This window comes from Neolamprologus multifasciatus, chromosome 16 (assembly GCF_963576455.1).
Source record: "Neolamprologus multifasciatus chromosome 16, fNeoMul1.2, whole genome shotgun sequence".
Classification (NCBI taxonomy): Eukaryota; Metazoa; Chordata; class Actinopteri; order Cichliformes; family Cichlidae; genus Neolamprologus; species Neolamprologus multifasciatus.
This window is the reverse complement of record NC_140454.1, coordinates 16822556-16845095: the sequence shown is the minus strand read 5'-3', so window position 1 is coordinate 16845095 and position 22540 is coordinate 16822556. Positions and strand designations below refer to the sequence as shown.

The 22540-nt window shown below is 44.0% G+C and overlaps 1 protein-coding gene across 1 annotated transcript; it reads left to right on the top strand.

Annotated features, from left to right (window-relative positions):
• Positions 1-222: 222 nt before the first annotated feature.
• On the top strand, positions 223-12887 carry LOC146500580 (uncharacterized). The gene is made up of 8 exons (XM_085136162.1): positions 223-549; positions 1194-1544; positions 1932-1999; positions 2269-2497; positions 6694-8681; positions 8895-9113; positions 10731-10871; positions 11114-12887. Exons 1-7 carry the CDS (start codon positions 498-500, stop codon positions 10833-10835), a joined length of 3012 nt encoding a protein of 1003 aa, XP_084992288.1. The 5' UTR covers positions 223-497; the 3' UTR covers positions 10836-10871; positions 11114-12887.
• Positions 12888-22540: the final 9653 nt, after the last annotated feature.

Sequence of the window (22540 nt, the reverse complement as noted above, 5' to 3'; positions counted from 1 at the left end):
TCGCCACATGAAACAGTGTGTATTCCGTTAATGGATACGAAACATTGGCTGTATCGTGTTTCACTTGTGTTTGCAGCAAGTGAAGCAAATACTGGTACACTGGAATCGTGAGCGAACAACCTAGCTTACTGCAAATGGAAGAAAACTGGCTGTTTGAGTGACAGCCGCAGCAGCCAATCACAATTGGCTCGGGCGAAGCTCTTTAAAGCTTCTGCTAATAGCCTTTGTGTGAAGGCGGGGAGCACTTCGCTCGGTTAGTCTGCTGATTAGCAACAAACAGAAGGTTACGAGTTTGAAAAATTGGACTATTTGACTACTAGAGCGGCGTTGTGGCGGCTGAAGGGGGGTGAACTATGTCGGGTGTCTGATCGGAGCTTGTTGGCTCGCTTTTGAAGGGGTCCGGCGGGGATTATTGCAACATTTTCGAGCTGGTCGGGGCGACCAGCCTCGCTTTTAGGTCGTCCAAGTCGCGATGCTGAGCTGATAGCTGCGTCATCATGCTGCTTCCGACTCGAGTTGGCGAAAAGAAATCACAAGTTAACGCCAGAGGTGAGGCTGCCCGCCGTCATCCACCCCCAGAGGCCACTCCCGACCTCTGAGACAGATGGAAGACGGACTGCCGGCGAGGGGTTGACGGTGAAGCCTGTTTACGCGGTCGTTGTGGTGACTTTACATCACTTGGCTTGGCGTTGTTGGCGCGATACTCTCCTGGGTTACTATCCACATTTGGAGGGATATTAAAAAAGAACCTGGTTGCCCGACAGTCGAAACCGAGAAATTGCTAAGAAATTTGACCAAACGTGTCCCAAGGAGGAAGTGTAACTATTGCATATTTAGGGATGTTTGGATAGAGAGAAGTGATGCTCTCATTGACAGCAAGGATACAAAGCAGGGGCAGGGAAATGCGGCTGATTCCCGTCTGACTTTTCTTCTGCTTTTCAAGCCACAATGAGAGGCGCTAGTTATTGAGAATTTACTCTGTGTGGTGCACTACATTGTGTCAGACTTTTCAGCCGAGTGTTTTCGTGCCTCTGTCGTCCTTTATCGCCTCATCCACGTGGACTTCGTTTCAGGTCGTTGGGTAAAGTTTCGTAAGAGGGCGATCCAGAAAGGTGGTGGTGGGGGTAGTCCTTCTGAGACTACAAAGTTGTATCTTCTTATTGGAATATAAATCCTCTTTTTTTTAAAAAAAGAAAAAATGGCTTGCGACTGTTCTCACACCAACGCCCAATACGAAAACGCAGAGACGTGTTGCCCGTCCAAGCCCTGGTCGGATGGAGATAGAAAGCAATCCCGGCAGAAGGAGTCAGCGGGGTGCTCGAGTGGGCGTGGGTCCACCGCACGGTGGTCCCCCAACTTTGAGGTGATAGACGGGCTGCTGTATCGAAAGAAACTGGAAAGGGGCTTCATCAACTACCGGGAGGTTTTGAATGAGGACCGAAGACATGAGGCAATCTCCACTTTCCACATAAGGCGACCGGGCCAACGCCACCTCTCACTGGAAGAGACCTACAAATGCGTGGCTGAAAACTACTGGTGGGAAGGTATGAACATCACTTTTGTCTTCTAAGTGTCTTAGTAAAGCATGTGAGTCATGTGTAGACTGCTACAAATGCATATTAATCTTATAACTGCCTACTAATGATGTTATCTATACACCAGCAGAGATTTAAGTGTAGGGATATTTGAAACAGACACAGACTCACATGTGCACAAGTGGTTGAATCAGTCAAAGATTGAGAGACTTATTCAGACATGAACAATAGGTGTTAATCACACCCCTTGCTGTTCTATTTGGTGAGGCATTACCAAGTGTAGAGACAGTTGTGACACCTTTAAAACGATTAGCCCGCTCCAGCCCTCGTACCCAAACCCTTTCCTGTCTTTTGTTACCTCATGTTCTGATGTTTGAACAACTGCTTTCTTCACAGGGATGTACTTCGAGATCAGAGACTTTGTCCTCAGCTGTCCAGAGTGTCAGCACAACAAGAAATCGGAGGTCAGTGTACACTTGAGTTGATGAACTGACAGCAAACGCTATCCCGGAGCCTTGTTTCTTCTCATCAAACTTTAAGCGCCTCTTCATTTTTATGGAGACAGCCCTCTTTTTCGGCATCTCACACATTTTAATTCACACCTTCTAACTCATTCCCACTTACTCTCACGCTTGTCTCCTGGAAGTGCTTTCTCACACACACACAGCATACAACATACTCCCATAATAAAGTATTTCGATCTGTCTTTTTCGTTTTTGTCTGTGCCTCGTAGGAGCCGGGTGGCAGAGGATGTGTCACAAAGACAGTAGTGTCACACAGCTCTGACATGCTGAGCAAGCTGAGGAGTCAGCGTGAGGCAGGCCTGTTCTGTGACATTACCCTGCGGACGAGCGGGCGTTCCTTCTTAGCGCACAGAGCCGTCCTGGCAGCCGTCAGTGATCACTTTCAGGAGATCTTCACGGAAATGGACTCGAGCATGAAGGCAGACATAGATCTCACAGGTAAGAGTGGACACCTGGGTGCCAGATCTCTCTGCCTGAGCTGTTTTTTGGGTAGGTGGCTGAAGGCAGACCAAAATACCTTACCGAGCCTAATCCTTCTCCTCACATCGGTCACTCAGCCCCCACAGGTGTCAAAACTTCAGTGTGAATATTTCTGGTCTAAATGCCTGAAAAATAGTTTAGTTCAACTTAATTAATATAGCACCAGATCACAACAGCAGTCGCCTTAAGGCACTGTATACTTTAAGGTAAAAACCCTACAGTCACACAGAGAAAAAATCAGATGACGTTCTATGAGCAAGCACTTGGCGACAGTGGAAAGGAAAAACTCCCTTTTAACAAGATTGCTCTTGCGGAACTAGGTTAGAGAGGGCCGTGACCGGTTGTGGGTGAGCGTACATTACACATTATATGTGTATTATATATGTTTAATCTATTCTCTTTACATAGAAAAGCACTTTTTGAAACAACCTCTGCCTTGCCCCTTTTGGACAGATAAAGTCCACTACTGTTTAAAAAAAAAAGAAGTTTTACTATATATAAACTAGAGATGGACCGATCCGATATTAAGTATCGGTATCGGTCCGATACTGACCTAAATTACTGGATTGGATATCGGAGAGAAATAAAAAATGTAATCCGATCCATTAAATATCAAAAAAGCATCTCACAAAACTTGCGACATGGCGTAACTCGGCTCATAACCTTAGCACGTCGGCGCAGTATGCGTCACGTGATAGAGCGGCTGTGGCGTGCAAGACCTGTCAGCGGTGTGGTTGAGCATTCGGAGCCTCGATACCAAACCGGCATTTCATCTCCGAGAAAGTTATCCCCGAGAGAAGTAAAGCAAGTGTGTAAGTTCATCTCTGAATGTTTGTAAAGCATTCCAGCGTTATGCTTAACAACCGATATATGGAGCGACTGCCTCTTCTCTCTCTCTCTCTCCCCCTCCCTCTCCTGCTGCTACTTCAATGATGAAACTGATTAATGATCAGCTGATCGGCTTTTCTGTCGCGAGTCCGTCTCTCTTCTTTGTTTTTGGCCCACTTTGCACCAGAAAGAGGAAACCAGCAGCTGAACAACAGCAGCACGTTTAACCTTGATAAGCTGTTGGTAGAATTTATTTAATATTACTTTCTACACCAGGATCTTTTTCTACGTAGCTGATGGCTGGTAACTGTGCAGGGGCGGATCTAGCAAAGTTTAGCAATTGGGCCGATAGGGCATTAACAGGGAAAAGGGGGCACAAAGACATACTTTTCTTTCTTATTCTCATTTAAAATGTCTAGCTTTTATTAAATAATTATCTGAATCTTACACCCAAAGTTTTAATCTGATGTAAAATGTATAGAAGTCCATTACTGTATATAGTAACTATTAAGTCTAATATACCCTAGTAAGCTATACTACTTTTTCCTTTGGGAAGGTACCATCTGTGCAGTCTGCAGTTCTGTTGAAGAAAGATGTTGAATCTATTTAATTATTCTTGAAAAATAATTGATTTCTGTGCATTTTTTTTCACACTGCATCAAATTAAAGTTGCTTACGTCGATTAAGCATCATAAGGTGGAGGGTGGGTGGTTCCCTATTTTTTTTTATTTATTTTTTTGCTGGGAGTTTGGAACCCTATTAGTTAGGTTGCTTACTCTTTAAAATACCAGAATAGGGAGGATAGACAAGGTTTATTAGATTGATGGGTTTTGCTGAACTATGAAATATTTTGGGTGCAGTGTATTTTTTGCATACAGGTATAACAGAATAGCTTTAGTGTTTTATTTTTTTTTTTAAACTTGAGTTTGAACTCATACAAAATGCAGCAAGATATTAAAAAAACAGTTTTATTTATTAAAAAACACTATATCGGATTCATATCGGTATCGGCCGATATCCAAATTTATGATATCGGTATCGGACATAAAAAAGTGGTATCGTGCCATCTCTAATATAAACACATACAAAAATTCAAAAGCTACATGCTTGTATAAGATCAACTGTGATAAAATATTTGTTATATAATATATTTAAGAGAGTCCTGAATGTTGTTCCACCATTAAGAGACAAAATGGACATGTAGTTTTTTCCACTTCCCACAGGGATATCAAAGGTAACGGATTCCTGTGAAAAATCTATAACTCTTGTTTCAAAGCTATTTATGTGAGCATAAGTAACAAGGTGCTTTGTTAAGGATGGCTTGGAGATAAAAGAGAAAACAGACTTGTTCCCTTTGAGTGTTAAGTTTTAGCCATTATACCGCTTATTTCAAAATGATGGTTGCTGAAACTGTCCCCAGTAATACTTGAAAGGGAGAACTGTGAGCATGAAGGGGCTTGAGAGTATTGGCAGTTACATAACAGGAGCTGCATCCAAAAACAAATTTGTGGCACTTTCACTCCTCCTTCATGCAGCAAATGGTCAGGTTTATGGAGTACTAAGTATAATTAGGGTTTGGACTTAACTATTAAATAAATGAACAGGATAACTACCAACCTGAGACCCTTTTGTCTGCAGCACAATGAATGATTTCCAAGAAAGGCTCTCAGAAAAGTGTGTGTTTGTCTGAACTCATCACATCTTCCAGATTTTTGCTTCACTTTTGAATGCTGGCATTAAGAAATGGCGTAAATACTTCTAGCTTGTGATATGGTCGAGCTGCAGACTGTATATTTTGTTTCAATTTTAGGATAACCCAACCCTTATTTCCATCATCCATAAATCTACACATTACTAAATTAAATGTTTGTTTCTTTTTCCCTTTAAAACATCAGATAATACTAAAAAAAATGTCCATTATAATTTGTGTTCTCTAGACAACTTTCCCATTGTTCATTTTTCCTTTTTTTTTTACATGACTTATTGTCCAAAATCTAAAAGATTTTTTTTATTCATTTTCATGAAAATTAATGCACCCATTTGAGAAGATTGTGCCAGCAGACTTTTGCTCGCCAGTCATTATTTAGTAATCAGAACACTGACTGTCTTTCAAGCAAATGGTAAATACAATATTGCAGCTCCAGTGAGTAATAAACTTAATAAACTGCAGTCAACATTGTCCCTTTATTGCCCTGTTGACAATAATTCCAGGTTAGAACAAACAGTAAAGTCATTTATAATTCTGAGTGATTTATTACACAGATTTTAATGAATACACATTTATTAAGAGACTGAATGCAAATAATGCAAACTCCTGACATTAGGTAAGAAAATTAATGTCTTATCATTGCTCAAACAATAGTGTGAAGGAAACTTAAGATGTAATCATATCATCCAGTTTAGGCAGAGAAGGCTGATTCAGAGGTCTTTGTGATGACATTTGGCATTTTGTAAAGACGTAATCACTCTAAAAATTCAGACTCAGGCTACGTCCACACGTACCCGGGTATTTTTGAAAACACAGATTTTTATATGCGTTTGCACCTTTCGTCCACACGTAAACTGCGTTTTCGGTCACTGAAAACTGAGATTTTTAAAAACTCTGGCCAGGGCGGATATTTTTGAAAACTCAGTTTTTGCATTTACGTGTGGACGAGAAAAACGCAGCATCAAAGGTGTGCGCCTTTTTTGACGTCACACTGTGCGCCACGTTATTGTTTCGGTGAAATGAATTTCTACAATACTGTTACTGTTACCTGTACTCTCTGCAGTGTTTAAATGCTTACATATACACACACAGTTACTGTCCCTCCACACATACGACTCGGTTCTGCTTCTATGCCCCGGCTTTGTTTACTTTTTCCCACCGAGGCTTCTAGACTTCTGATTGGCCAACATTTCTGCACGGTTAGGAATATATCGCCACCTGTTGCTTTGGCATGTTCCTAGCAGCGTTTTCCTTCATTTCTGCCTTTATGTGTGGACGGAATTATTTTTTAAAACGAAAACATAAAATCTCCATTTTCAAAAATACCCGTGTACGTGTGGACGTAGCCTTAGAGAATCTGGTTCTTAAAATGGGATTTGGCTGTTGTCTGTGTTATCGTTTACTTATCTTTGATGTTTGTTCTTACATGAGAGCAGAAGTGTCCATGATTAAAGGAGTTGTTAATTTGTCATCTTGTTTCAACTGTCATGTTTACACTTTGCTCCCTCTTGGAGTGCTCTCCCTCTGATCTTCTGTTTACACCAAATTGCTTTCATCTCCCTCTTTTCACCCTCTGATTGACCAGTGATCTAATTAAAGGCTCCTTTTAACCCCCCAGGTTTCAGTGAGGACAGCCTTCTCTCTCTGCTGGATTTCTCCTATTCCTCCACTCTGTGTGTTCGCCGTGAGGATCTACCTGAAGTCATTGCCATGGCCCGCCACCTGGGCATGTGGCTTGCAGTGGAAGCCTGCTCTGCCCTCATTAAAGAGCAGGAACAGCAACTTCATCCAAACTCAGCCTATGCTGGTTCGTGCCGTGAGCGTCATCACCACCAGAGGGAAAGCAAAAGGAAAAGGGTTTTGGGATTGGAGGACAATGTGAACGCCGCCTTCAGTCTAACACTGGATGCATCAGACGAGTCTTTTGAAGGAAGTCCCAGCCGCAATTTGCGCAGAATGCCAAAATCCCAAAACGGCCACCCTCTAAGTCCCTCACACAGGATGAAACTCATGGACTTTAAATCGCCCTCGTCAAAAAAGGCCTCCACACCTCGAAATGCCACATCTACCCCACAGTCACAGAGTTACTCACCCGTATCCCCATCGAACACCCGTCTGCTCCGCTCCACTCCTGGAGCTGCCAAGCAGGTTCAGAGATTGCTGCCAATGTCAGAGACCTCTCAAAAAAACAAAAAATCTCATCCCATCTCCCAGCTTTCCTGCTCTTCTAGATTGAGACCTGGCATGGTGTGCAGCCCTGTGAGGGTTAAGCAGGAAGTTGAGGAGGTTGGCGAGGATGAAGAGGATTATGCTAGAGCACAGGAAAAGTACAAGTTGATGAATGTTCTGGGGTTACAAAGGACTTCTCTCCTCCCCAGACCGGAAGATCTTATTGGCTGGAGACAAAAGAAGCGACTAAGAAAGCTGAAGGCCAACAACTATTCACTCACCAAGCGCCGGAAACCCCGTTCACCGTCCCCGGGACTATCATATGGGGATGTGACTCTGGCGTTTCCCCTCTGCAACCCTGTTAACACTCACCTCCTCCATAAGCCTGTGAAGACCAAACCTGCTGCAGCAGCTAGCACAGAGAAGATTACAGCTAAGAGGCCAAAAACCACTCGGAAGTGTGTTCCTCCCAGTGACAGGAGCATGCGAAGTAAAGGGGTGTTACCTGACATGTTCCAGCCTATATCCAGGGTTGCCTTTGGGGGGAGGCAACTGAGACAATCCGTGAGGAAGGGTGACGGTTCCCACCTTCATTCTCAGCAGCCTCTGCGACGTGGCTCGAATAAAAAACTAGTCAGAAACAAAGTCAGGATCAAATCAGAACCAGCTGAATATGCTCTCTCGGGTCTCCGATTTTCATCAAACAATTACTGCGGCCACACACCCCACAAATCTTTACCTTCACAGAAGATACAGGCTAGAAATAAGGTCGCTGTTGAGACAGTCAGAACACTGCGATACAACAGCAGTCGTCCTGCAGCAAAGGCTAAACTCAGACGGGGCTCCACGAAGGAGGCGAAGAAGGTGAGGTGTAATGCCAGAGAAGAGGGAAGAAAGGTGGGAAGCCAGGGGCTAAGAGGGACCATGGACACTAGACCAAAAGTGAAGGAAAATAAACCTGATGGGCTCCAGTTTTCAGAGCAAGCACCTCCACCGTCCATCTACGACCACCCTCTTTATAAAGTCATCAAAGAGGAACCAGCAGAACCTGTGCCAGTTGGAGCTTTCCCTGATCCTCCCTCACCAGACCTGGGTAAACGCCAGAGCAAGCCCCCCATCAAGTTACTGGACTCTGGCTTTCTGTTTAGCTTCTGCCGGCCAGCAGGGGGGCCCATGTCCGGACTGAAGAAAGAGGAGGAGAGTGTTGATATCTGCTTAACACGCTCTGTGTCTCAAGTTGGAGAGAAATTTGAAGCAGAAGAGTTACCCCACAGGACTCTGAGAGCCAGAGGGCCACCCATCCTGCCGGTGGTGAAGAGGGAGAGAGAGGAGAGGAAAGTGACCCAAGTTAAGGGCCGTAGACCCAGGCCCAACCCTCGAAACACTTTACCTCTAGCCAGGTGTGCTAGGTCAAAACCTGCAGGGACCATGCCAAAGGTAAAAATAAATAAATAAATAAAAAATACCAAGTAGCAAACTATAGTGATGATTATGATCTCATGCTTGCTTTTATATCTAATTTTATAACTGTACAGTCTTTGTTTGAAGCATTGCCTGTGGCGCCTAATCTTTTAAAAGCATTTAATCATTTCTATCTAAAAAATGTGAATAAAACTCATTAACTTATCATTTTATTTTATTTTTCTCTAGCAACAAGGTAAGCTCCTCACTCTGAGCAGTAGGAGCTGTGCCATGCTGGATGCTGTGCGTCGGGCACGACTAAAGCAGCTCAGAGGGCCTCGTAGTCAAGCCCCCAAAGTTCCCAAAGCAGCCCACGCCTGTCTGCAGTGCTCAGCCTCCTACAAGGATTGTGATGCCCTAATTATGCATCGCCTTAGGCACATCGAGGGCAAGCACTGGCCATGTCCGGTAAGCACCAAGGAATTCAAATATTCGTTTTTCTGACAACATCATGTTTTAGTACCTGGTCGGCTCACTTAGAACCCCAGATGAGCAGATACTAAAAGAAAAAGTACAGGGTACTATAGCCCAATGGGAAAACCCCAAAAACCGTGGCGAACCATGCCAAGTCGATCCAAGTTGGTACTAACAGAAAAGGGGCTTTAGTGACCTTTCTCTGCATCTTTGGGACAGTACTAACTTGTGTCTAAGATCTTTTTCTCCTGCTGCTCTGCTCAGGGTGTTAGAAAGCATTGAGGTGATACTATTTTCATGTGGCATTTAGACAAAAACACAAGGTCTGTTACTTCTAGCTTTCTTTCTAATAGGCCAAGCACAGCCTTTATTTTTAAACTTACACTGGTGGCGACTTTTGTCAGAAGATGTAGCGAAGCTTGAGAGACCAGAAGTGTTGTTCTTAAAAACCTTACAACAAACATGAAACCATTCTGTCTGAATAAAACAGGGCTTCATATTAGTTTACTTGACCTCATTTGTAGTTTTAATAGCAAACCAAAAGAAAAATGGATGACTTTATATTGGCTGACAATAATTTTAGCACCAAATATGCCCATGATGAGAAATTAAATGGAGTTGGTCAACAGTTTGCTACAGTTTTTGGGTTGAACACATATAAGGTGAGTCAAAAAGAATCAAAGTAATGGACATGTTCACAAGTGCTCAATTAGGCCTTTACACTAATACCTACTCAGGTCTGTTCGGCACAGCTCAACACAGCTTTCAGGGTTTTCCATTGAGTCACAGTACCTGGTACTTTTTTTTTTTTTTTTTTTTTTTTAAGTACATACTCCTGAGGGGTTCCAAGTGATTCGAGGCTATCCAAAATGTGACATCAGCAGAGAGCATGCCATGGCTGGCCAGTGCCGTTACTCAATGAGTCATGATAGCATCTCTTTGCGAAAATCAAAACCACCATTTTTCAAACACGGCAACGAGGGAGAGAGCTGCTCAAAGAATAACACTGTGGTCCCAGAGTCTGACAAAAAGCCACAGACCGAGCAGCAGCTATACCATTGCCTCGAAGTCCTCTTTTGTTGTGGTGTTCGTGTTGCATACAAATGACATCACAGGACTTTTGACTGGGTTGATTTAACGATGGCACTTGATTGTAATTGAAACTGAGCCAAGCTGAGGCGAGTCTAACTCATCCCATACTTCTGAAAGCATGTCTGGAGAAACTGTAGCCGCTGCTGTCATCCTACAAACACGTGAAACTTACAATTCTCCTCTTTATAACAGCGCATGTTTTGATTGTTACCAGTGAACGGCTGCGGAACAAAGGCACTTTGAAATTGGATCATTCTTTTTTGTAGCTCAAAGCAATTTCTTTCTCAAATTTGGTGGAAGTGTTATCTAGTCACCAGCAATGTGCACATAAACCCTGACGTATCAAAAAAGCAGTGGCCACAATGACTCAGTTGCCATAGGTGTAGTTCTTGTCTAACAAAGTCTTTCCTGCTTTTTGGGTGGCATTGAGGCACTTGGGAGTTTTGTTAAATTGCAGCATTGCAGCTCTTTTCCAGTTATTTCTTTGTTATTAACACTTTCTATTCACCTCTGCTGCAGCTCTGCAGTAAGACGTTCTTTCGACTAAGGAATGTACGGAATCACATCCGCACCCATGACCCCAAGTTGTATAAATGCCGGAGTTGCATTGCTGCTGGTTCGTGAGGAAGCTGGAGGACCTGCTCATGCACTGAGACTAAGGTGAGTCGAAGCGACTCCTTAGAAAACTGAGCTGCACATCAGTCATCTTTCATAGTGCTGCCTGATGTGATTGATGAGTGGGGAAGATGAATGTTTAGTTGTCCTTTGCTCTTCACACTTCTCGCAGATGGGGGGGGGGGCTATCAATACCCTTACAGTTCAGTATGATTATCTGCTCAATACCTGCATTGATTTTTCTTCAGTGTCTCGTCTGTTTCTTAACACTCGTGTTTATTTTCCAGGATGATGGCTGTCTGTGTCTCAACGCCAGGGAACGGGCCAGAGCCAGAGTCACATGATCGATCTGCAGCGTGTACATAATGCATCCACCACACACAAGCACAACGGCCTGTGGAAAGGCATAATTACTCGAGCTTCTAATCATTGCCGTTGCCAATGATTGCTAATGTTATTTAAATAACCAAACCAAGGTTGCTGTTCCTGTTTGCTTTTCCGTACATACAGAAGTTTAAACTTGAACATTACACTCAGGGGGCGGGGAATGTGATGCCACGTTATAAAGTGATTTAACATCACTTTTGTGTACAATATTGAAATATAAAGTGATTGTTATAACTATTACTTCTACTTAATGTCATCTTTATTTTTCTATGTATAGATTACATTTGGAGTGCACTTATATCATAGCTTATGTTGTAAACCTAAGAAGTAGTACTGAAATCGAAGGTTTGGAGTTCAGAGCGGGAATACTTGAAGTGGTGCAAGTGCTGAAGGGAATACTTGAAAGTGTAGGTGGGATTTAGGAGTGAGCCTTTCCTTGAGGTGTTTCAGTGGGTCTTTTGTCTTTTGGTGTGAAAACTTTTAAATGACTTCACTAGTCTTTCCCTCCTTTTGTATTGATCTGCTAATCTTTACCTAGTCCCGGAGCCTGTGGTTTGACCCGGGGGTGGGGTGCTGGGTGTGGTGAAACCACTGCATGTGTATTTCCAGGCCATTTGTAGTCCTCCCCCCACACACACCCCCGTCCCTTCATCTTTTCTAAGGCTGCCACTTTAAAAAAAAAAAAAAGAAAAAGAAAAGGGAAAGTGTCTCGTTTTTAATGTGAATTTCTGAACTGAACTAGTAATCAACACAACTGTCATTACAGATGTTTTATTGATTGTTCCCTCCACTTAAATCCAAGCTAAGACGCTCATCTTGTTCTACTTCAAATTCTACTGAGTAAATGCAATGTGTGCACATACCGAGATGTCTATGTTTCACAAATTGATTTTAGAAATAAATGAGCTGTCTCGCTATCTGTAAAGACTGAATAAATTTTTTCCTTTTGTATCCTTTTAATATGAATATGAATATGATATAGTACGCTTTTGTAAGTGCAAATGGTGACAAAAGATTGAAAACTGTATGCCTGGTACAGTTTCATGCCAAAATCTAAGCAGGAAACTTGACCTTAAAATTCAAGGGGACTTTTTATGTTGAAGATTTAGTTAGCATCTAGAAAATGGTGTAGCTTTGTGCTTGTCTGTACATGGGACATAGTTCCTCATATCTCTCAAGGGAATTCCATTTGCCATTGTTCAACAATAACTCAAAAACAAGGAGAGATTGTGTTAGTTGTATAATGAATTTATTACTTTTCGATGCTCACCGGTTACATTTCTTCACTGCATATGACTCTGGACACAGATTCATCTAACCTGCAACCTAACAGGTTGGCAGAGGCACTCAACTACAAGGTACTAATTGGAATTTGTCATTTTAGTTTCAGTCCATTTGGTAAATATAATTAAGGAAGCTTGTTTCCACCAACGAGAAAGATAAAAGATTGCTCTCCAGAAGTCCACATTTCATTTTAAGTACAAAAGTTTCACTTAGAAGTTTGAGTCACTCATTTTAAGTTTTGACTTGGCTATAAAAAAGTTTCCACATGTAACAGTAGGTGTCACTTTTTAAAAAGGGGAAAAATCCAGGTCCAGCTTTCCTGTCTCGCTCTTAAAATTTTCATAATTATTTGGGTTTAAAAATGTTGTTTCGATCCTCCTCAGTGTTTCAATCAGAAGATCTGACATTGCACAGTTTTCAGAATGCATATATGCATCGATAATTGATCTTGATTATGTGATATATTACATTAGTCTGTACTTTTTCACTACTATAATGCAAATTATAAGTAATTTGACTCTATAGGATTTTAACTCTGGAAAAAGAAATTTTGAAAAATTGATTTGTTAAAGCAGCTGAAATAATGTTCTTGTGCGTAATGGTGCAGAGGGTGGCCATAGATGGATGGATAACAGTTCGCTCAGTGACCTCTCCACCACAGCTTCAAACGTGCCCAAGTTGGACCCAGTTATAGACCCAGCCTTCCTAATCATTTCACATTGTCTACTGCTATCACCAGTTCGGATGCTTCTCCCTCAGCAGCGTATATAAAGTACACTGAATAATCTCCGAACCTGTCCGTCTTTTTTTGGCAAACAACCTCTGTGTTGGTCTGCAGCTAACACGATGTAAGGGAGGGGAAGAGAAATTTTCACTGTAACAATTACAACTGATCAAACCAGACAAAGCACTCTGCATAAAGCATCACGTTTTAGACTTGTCTTTTACTCACAAAACACATTTGCGTGAATCAACAGGGTATTTGCTGGAATATTTCACATAAATGCCACGGGAAATAATAATAATAATATTTTTTTAAGTAGAAACTTGGGCGCTTCATTAAAAAAACAGTACCCAAACCCGACACTAGATGGCAGCCTACACTAGTGGATAACAATGCATGCTCAGTAACAATAAGACTACAATGCAAAATGGTTCCAGCAGAGCTCTGAAAACCTTCAGACATCTCCCAGAGTAGAGGGAAGATAAGAACGGTGTGATTATTTCGTGAAAACTCTCCCTCTGACTTCATAAATATAGCAATTACCTTAATTTTCCTATAACTAATTATTCACACACACACACAATAGGAGAGCATTACAGCGATTCCCGCGAAAACTGCAAATAAGGTTAAAAATTGTGGTTTTGAGTGAGACTCAACACTTTGCAGTTGGGAGTTAATTAAGCAAAGACGCTGAATAAAAGTACGTTGACCCCGCACTTCCATTAGCCTAAGTTCCCGGTGCAGCTTATTATAGTATAAAACTCCTGAGTGGCCTCACACTGCAGCATTATTCGGGGGCTTGGGTGTACTTTTTCAGACTCATAACCAACACAGCTTACTTAGGTTACCCTTGCTTCACCGCCGACTGCATATGCGGGCTTATGTGAGTTTAGGGAGCCATGGAGAGTACGCCCAGGAACAGCTGACAATTTATGCTAGTGGGGCCCCCACATTCTCAGAGAGAGAAGGGGGAGTGAGGTGGGTAGGTGGGAGAGAAAGAGAGGGAAAGAGGAGAAGCTAGAGGAGGAGAGAGGGGGGGAAGAAAAGGAAGGGGGACCGAGAGGGCAAGAGGGGTGAGGAGTAAGGATGGTTGGGGGGCGAAGCAGACGTGAGTTGTTGGGGCGAGAGAGAGGGGGGAGGAAAAAAAGGCGAAGGAGAGAGGGGGAAAAGGGAGGCTGTCTTGTTTGTAGCTTGTCAGCAATTGCTTGAGACAAGCTTCCCCTCCATGTGTGAAAGCTACTTGGCATGGAATGCTTGGACTGTACCAAGTGCTGGCAGGCTGGAGGGGGGGACAGAGGAACAGACCCGGATTGAGGAGCCAGTGTGTGGCTGAAGTAATCCTTCGGCAGTGTCGGCTCTTTGATGTTGTATCTTTTTGGATGTGTGTATGTGTGTGTGTGTGTATGTGCGTGTGCTTGGAGAAAGGAGGGAGGGAGTTGTGTGGGTGTGAATGGGGCTGGAGAGAGAGTGTTCTGTATGGATATGTGCTCTCTCTCCCCAGCAGCAACAAAAGAGAGGGAATGCTCCCCCCATCGCCGTCTCTCAAGAGAAAGAAAGAAAAAAAAAAGGAAAAGATGATGAAACCTGAAGTGGTCATGCAATGTGATTTGTGTGTGTGTGTTCATATAGGCACACAGACGTTATGTGCGGTTGCATATATATATATATATATGTGTGTGTGTGTGTGTGTGTGTGTGTGTGCGCATGTCAGCGTGGATAGCTTCTCCAGTTTAATCTGTTTACTAACAATCTGCTTGAATCCTGTTTGTGCTGTTTATGTTTTTGTGTGTTTCGAACATCGTCTGTGGGTGGGTTTGTGCGTGCACAATTGTCCCTGTGCCTCTTTTAGTGTGTTATGTGTTTTCTCCCCAGTAGAGGATGTTATTGTCTTAAGATTATGTTGGCGTGTGTATGTGCATGCACTGGGGGTCAACCTCCAGTAGCCTGTTGCTTTCTGCTGCTGACTGCTATCTCAGCTTCCCATCAGGAGGAATGCAGACTGAGACGAATTCCTGCAGGATTCCTCATCTCTGGCTTCATTATTCCCACTGCCGCTGCTGAACAAACAAACACACACACATACAAAAAGAAGAAGAAAAATGCACACAAGCACACACGTTTCTGCTATTTGCTGACCCAAACAGGAATGGGCTATCCCAAAACCGGGAACTGACTCCAGTCTTAATGATGAACCCGAAAAACTTGAACGGCTTTCTCCCCTTTCTTCCCATACTTTCCTCCTTATCTCTTTTCCCACTTTTCCTTGCTCCTGGGCTTCCTCACATTCTCATGATTGCATGGTCTGCTGTTGGCAGGCACATCATTTTTGCTTCCATACTCCTTCTTTCTATCTGTATGTGTGTGTGTGTGTGTGGAAAAGCAGTAAAGTTTGACAACGTCCAGTCAGCAGCAGAAAGCTACAGAGCTGTGTCCTCCGTGTTACACAAGGAACTGAAAGCTCCTCTCATCCCTTCACCCCCACTCATCATCTGTGTGGTTAAAAAAAGGGAAAAAAAGGAAGAGGCCAAGAAACTGGATGCAATTTTAAATGAATTAGGCCGTGAATAATTTTCATGATGTCAAAATGTATTGGGGTGAAGGCGTTTATGTAATTGGAGCACTTGGTTCACTGCAGCTTAAGACAGGAATTTTTTTATTTAGATGGGAGCGCATGCAATCCTTAATGAACACACACACACAAAATCGGTGGCTTACACGTTTAATTTGTGCACCTATGCACCAGCAAAACACCCACGCAAACACCTGAGTGATGTGGTGAATATACTCGGCTGTACTGACCTCATTTACATGTCCTCTTGAGGAGGTGTACTGTAAAGGAGGGGACAAGGCAGAAGGAAGCATGGGTTGAGGGGAAAAGGAGAGGAAAAGAAAGAGAACGAGAGGTTGGGAGGAAAGATGAGGGGTGAAGAAACTAAGGCACCGAAGTAGGTGTGTTGAAAGGAGGGAACAGGAAAGGAGAAGAGGAGCAGAGACAGGAGGGGGGGGGAAGAAAAAAGTAAGAGAAGGAAGGTGGCGATGTTAAAAGAAGAAGCACTTGCCATGTGAATAAGATGCAAAAAGGGGGACAGGAAACACTTGGATTTGAGGAGAGGAAATGATGAAAAGAAGAAGGTGTGAGATGTAAATATAAAGGGGGGGATAGAAGGGGAGGGATGAGGAAATAAGGCAGGGAAAGAGGAAGCAGGTAAGGGCATTTATGGAGGAGTAAAAGATGGGGGGTAAAAGGATAGATGAAAGAGAGGGAAAGTTGAAAGGTAAAGGGGGTGGAGAAATGAATGAAGACTGTGGCCAAGGAAGGCAGGGATGGAGAGAGGGAGGGAGACTGGGAGAGGAGGGAGTGATAGAGGGGGGGAGCGAAGGGAAGGGGAGGAGGGTTGATCTCTGGGGTTTGAAGCACATTAGTATTCATGGGGAAGAGGAGGCCACAGACAGCAGAGAAACAGAGGGACCAGACTGAGAGCAGCATACCACACACATACACACACACATATACACACAACCAACATAAACACACTCACACCACATCTAAGCAAGCACCCACACTTCTCTCTGTATACGTGCCTACACACACACACACACACACCGTTTTATGTATTGCGTGTTCTTCATTGGTACAGAGGTCCTAGCCACTCCTTGTGCTGATATGCAAACAGTATGCTAAAAGGCAGCAGAGACAACTGCGCTCCATCTATCCTAATATCTGCAGGTTCCTCACATTAACGTGGATACGGGCCCCCAGAAATCTTCCCAGGAGAAGCTTTAGCGGTCGAGGCTTGTGAAACCGCATTCACCCCCGCTGGCCTCGGATCGAATCCCGCCTCAGAAGCATCTCTCCTGTGTTTTCACCACTTTCCCCCTCCCTCCTTCTCGGTCTATGAAAGCAGAAGATACTAGTGGGCCGTGCATGACGTCTGTCTGCCTGTTTTTTCTTATTCTATAAAAATTTTAAAAAAGGAGATCTTAACGGCTACCGTGTACCTACAGACGACGAGAGGAAGTGAAAGCAGTGGAAGTGATTCATTTCACCGTGGGAGAGAAGGGCCGGTCTGAGCTCTGGGGAGAAGGTGTAAGACAGAAAAGATTCCTATCGTGTTGGAGGCCACTTGCAAAACACCTCTGATGGTGGCAGGAGGACAGCAGAGAGAGAGAGAGGAGGGGAGGAAAAAGTGGCAACACTCTCTGGGTGTTCTATTCTTAGTCTCACTCTCCTCAGACTTTGGATGTATATGTGTGTGTGTGTGTGCGTGTGTGTGTATGTGTGCATGCGCGCATGTGTGGGTGGGCAGGTGGTGTACAGCTGACAGTTGATTTGCTGTGACACCAGACACACTGGCTGCCTTGGACTCCCATGGCCTAGATATCAGAGTCTCCTGGAAGCCCCCTCACACTCTGTTTCACACACACATTCTCTCTCACACACACGCACACACACTTAATCACATCCACACACTCATCTATGTCACTCTTTTCTTTCTTTTTCTCTTTGCCCCCCTACTCTCACTCTCTCATAGACCCACATATCACTTTCTGATTGGCAAGCAGGTGGTCTCTACTGAATGTCCTTAAGGGTTTGGGGAGAGGGGTGGGTGGCGGGTGTATGTGTGTGTTGGGGGGGGGGGGGGGAGCAGAAACTGGTAAAGAGAACGGCAAGGCAGCAGGCAAGACGAGTGAGAGAAGAAGAGGGAAGCTGGAGATGCGAGGAAGGAGAAATGCTGAGGGGAGGCAGAACAAGAGAGAAACAAATAGAGTGGGAAGCAGGAGGGGAGAAAGAGAGGGAAAGGAGTGATAAAGTGCAGGAGGCTGACAGATAGATAGAAAAGAAATAGAGAGATGGAGCGAGAGGAAAGAAAAGAGTGAGATCCCATCATGTAAACAGACCGAAGCACCGCATAGAGATGGAGGAGGCTGTTGCCATGGCGGCAGAGGCTGCATCCTTTTGTTAAAGATGTCACTCAGGGGGAATCAGGGCTAATGAGGAAGGACTTTGCGCCTGCGCGTGCATGTGTGCGCGCCCGAGTGTTTAGTCAATGTGTATCTGAGCAACACGGTCTACTGGTATTCTCGGAGTTATAATGGTTTCACTTCAGGAAATAGAAAAAAATAGATAGTGGAAAATGCAGTTGAGAGCAGAGGGATGAGTGGAAAATTAAAAATAGAGGAGAAACGGAGTCAAGCAGGGGTTACACGGTCCGTGCAGAGAAATGTCAATGTCGTTGGTTAGAATGGCGCGAGGCGGTGAATTACAGATGAATGTAACTGTGCGCGTTTGTGTGTCAGACTGAACTCCATTGAGAATTAGGCGAGGGATGTGCGTTTGCGTGTGTGCGTGCGTGTCTGTGTGTGAGTTTTGGTGTGGCACTGTGCTGCGTAGGTGGTTTGTTCTCCGTGCTCTTCATCTCGCCGCAAATTAGTGAAGAATCAAAGGGAAACAGGTTTCATTTAATCCTACCGTCTCTGTCTCTCTCCATCTTCCTTTCTTTTTTCCTCTCTTTCACTCTCTTGTCTTTCTGTCCTCGGCAAACAGCCTTGAGCCTCCCACAGAGTGAATGCAGACATCTGCCTGCACTTTCTCTCTCTTTCTTTCCGTCTCTCCCTCTTTTCTTTTCTGTCTTAGAACCAATACACAAACACACACATACACGGAGCATTTGTTTCCCTGTCAGCTCCATCATCAAAGAGGGTGAGAGAGGTCTTTGCACCATTCTTCCATTCTACTCCACTTCCCTCTCCTCACTTCCTTTTTCCCTTCTGTTCCTCTCTACCAGTTCCCCTCCTTTTTTTTTTCCCCCCCCCCCCCCCCCGATCTTCCTCCCCCCATTTCTTCCTCTGCCTTTATAGACAGGGATAAATAATTTGATCTGGAGGGTTTTGAAATTCCACCACTCTGAGAGGCGTGACGTTAATCTTTTATTATCTGCTCTCTCATTCTTCCTCTCCCTTTCTTTTCCATTCCCTTTTCTCCTTATCTCTCCACCAGACCCTCCCACCCTCCCCTTTTCCCTTACCATATCTCCCCCCCCCCCCCCCCCCCCCCGCCACCAAGCCTGTCCTTGCAGTATTCTAATGATTCATATTTCACATCCACTGCCTTTTCATTTAGCCTGTCTACACCGCTTCAGGGACAGCTACTCACGATCTTAATTGACTGAGGAGATAGAGAGGCTGGGTAGGTGGCAGAGGTAGACCTGCCATCCAACCCCCCGCCGTATACAAACAAACACACACACACACACACACATATGTATATATATAAATGTGTGCATGTGTGAAAGGGAATCCAGAGAAAGATTTGTACACATACGCTCCCCAGCATCCTCACATCAGAACAAAAACACATCAGTGCATGGGCACGCACGCAGATTTGCACACTGTGGTAATTAAGCTGTCGATTTTTCTTAGGGTCAGGGGAGTGACGCAGGAGAGCAGAGCAGAAATGATGATGTGAAGGAAAGGATGCTAAGATGAGGAGAAATGAGAGGACTCACTCCCTCCCTTTCTCACCTCTCTTTCGCTCTCTCTCTCTCTGCCCCTCTCCTCCTCTCTCTGAATCCCCCACCACCCACCTACCCCCAACCCATCTCTCTGTCTGTCTGTGCCTCTCTTTGATCTCAGCCTCTGTCCCACACTGCATATTAAGATGCCCGGGCCCCTGTTTGGTATTCTGAGGCGGGCACCAAGATGCCAGTCTCCATATCCTCTCCTCGCTTCTCTCTGAAAGAGAGCAAAAACCCCTCTGTCTGTCTCAAGATGCTTATCCCGCTAAATGGGTCTGAAATAGCTGGAGAACAGGGCGGGGGAGCGGTGGTGGCGGCAGGGTAGAGAGAGATGCACAGAAGGGGTGGGGGGGTGGTAGTAGGGGGGGACGAGTATTAGACACACCACAGACGGGTGGTTGTGGTGAAGAAAGGGGGTGGAGGGGTGGGAAGGAAAGCGGGGGTAAGGAAAGAGAAGCAGAGTGATGGGGCTGATTTTAGCTGAGAGGATAATTAAACGCTATTATCACAATGGGCCAGTAATACAGGCAGCCTGTACATAGAGAAGCCAGCCCTCCCATGTTTGATTCGCTAAAGGGAGGGAGGAAGGAATGAGGGAGGGAGAGGAGAAGAGAGGAGAGGGAAGCACAGATTAATAGGCAGAGGAAGAGCAAGAGAAACAGAGAGAGGAAGACAGAGAGGCACGGAGGGAGAGAGAGGGAGACAGACGGCAAAATAGGCAAACAGAATTAGAACGAGAGAATGAGTGGGAGAGTGTAGTGGTGGGGTGATTGCTCAGTGTTTGGGATTAGCATGACTCTCTCTGTCTCTCTCTCTCCCTCTCACCCCCCTTGCTCTCTTTATATATATGTATCTCCCTCTTTCTTTCTCTCCCTCTCCTTTATAAGCCCTGGGGATGGCACAGCTTTAGTTAAACTGCTCTATTAAACGACGCCTGCTGAGAAAATCAAATTATAACTTCCTTTAATCAGCGAGTATCAGTGGCCCACACAGGAGCAGCCGGCTCTGACAGCACATGGAGAGAGAAAGAGAGAGAGAGAGCGAGAGAAGGAGACTGTGACTGGAGACCTGAGGGAGGCCGATATGAACCTGTCTCCCGTCTGCTTCGGTTCCCATGGCAACAAGATAGAGTGAGGGGGAATATGGGTTGTGGAATGTCTGCATCTATCGTTTCCTCTCGGTAAGCATTCATACACAAAGATAGGAGGGAGAAAGAGAATATGCTCAGTGAGTCAGAGCGTTTGTCTGTTTGGGTGGCGTTTGGAAGCTGGTGCACGCATTCACAACTAATGCCATCCATATCTGCCACCCCTCCATCCCCCCTTGTGACCTGAGCCGTGCTATTAAATAACTAAGTACATTTACGTAGCCACTTAAGAAAAAAAAAACCCAAAACGGTGTTCATAATTGATTTGATTTTATGTCCCCTCTTTTTTTAAGATACAAAATAGATACAAACATATCAAAGCACATGCTTACATATAACATATGTAAAATCCAAAACTAAGTTTTATTCACAATAAGACTAAGAAAACGTATCAAATGTTTAGACTTAGAAACCATTTACCTTTTGAAGTAAGAAAAAAAGAAGAAGGCAAGTTCAATATTTGAACTTTGATGGCAGCATCATGTCACAGAGAAGTTGGGACACGGCCATGTTTACCAACGTGCAGCATCCAAAGTCTGTAAAACTGTGAGAACTGAGCTGAAATATGCAAGGCCTTCCTCCCATGTCACATGGATGGGAGCATGTGTTGCTCTAAAACCTGTATGTATCTTTCAGGACACGTTGGATAGGTACCAATACCCCACCATACCATCAGGATATGCAGGCTTTTGAACTGAGCACTAAAAACAAGCCCAATTGTCCCTCTCCTGTTTAGTTTAGAGAATTCTGTGCCCATGTTTTCCAAAAAAGACTTTCAACTTGCTGGCTAGATTTTGCCAAAAGAAGAACGTGGCATTTCTGAATCTAAATTTATATACAGCTTCTTCTTTGTATGATGTTCACAGACAGGGGATTCCAGACACCCTGGCGCTTGTGCACAGGGATTCCTCCAAATTCTTGTAATCTTGTGATGTATCGCATACTGTAGATGATGAGATATTCAAAGTCTTCACAGTTTTACTGTGAGTAACAACATCCTGATATTGTTCCACAATATGCCTCTTTGTAGAGGCAGTACTTAACTGGTGTACCCCTGCCAGTCTTTACTTCAGAGAAACTGTCCTTTTTACACCTAAAAGGGTATTACTGTTTAGTTTTCCTTTAGTTGTCCCCATCCCAACTCTTGTGAGATGCATTGCTGTCATCAAATTCAAAATGAGCTAATATTTTTCATAAAAAAAATAAACATCTGATTTTAACATCTGATATTTTGTGAGATTTTCAAAGGACCCAATTCCGTTTTTATTTACATTTTACCTACACTTGTGGTGTTCCAACCTTTTGAGGGTGTGGTATTTATCTAAGACTATTTATTGAATTCAACCTGTAAGAGAGAATCTCAAATTCAGATTAACACATGATTTGATTATGCAGCGCACTGTTACAGAGTATTTGCGAACTTCTTGGCTTGTAACCTCTTTTCTTGTCCCATGTCACAAAAACAAATTACTTTTCCAATTACACAATTACTTTGTCCTGACAAAGACAGTTCCTGCCTGGATTGTGTTCACAGGCGGCATTCCCTGAGTCAATGAAGCACTAAATTTTTTTAATGTCACACCTGTGGTTAGCTTCAAGCATCAAAGGCACTCCCAGTTTCTTTTATATGTTAACAACAGTGTTTGTCTATTGTTCC

Excerpts from the sequence above, each read along its gene's own strand:
- LOC146500580 (XM_085136162.1), top strand. The coding sequence starts at position 498 with ATGCTGCTTCCGACTCGAGTTGGCGAAAAGAAATCACAAGTTAACGCC. Across the intron at positions 1,545-1,931 it reads TGAAAACTACTGGTGGGAAG|GGATGTACTTCGAGATCAGA; the intron begins GTATGAACATCA and ends CTTTCTTCACAG. Across the intron at positions 2,498-6,693 it reads GGCAGACATAGATCTCACAG|GTTTCAGTGAGGACAGCCTT; the intron begins GTAAGAGTGGAC and ends TTAACCCCCCAG.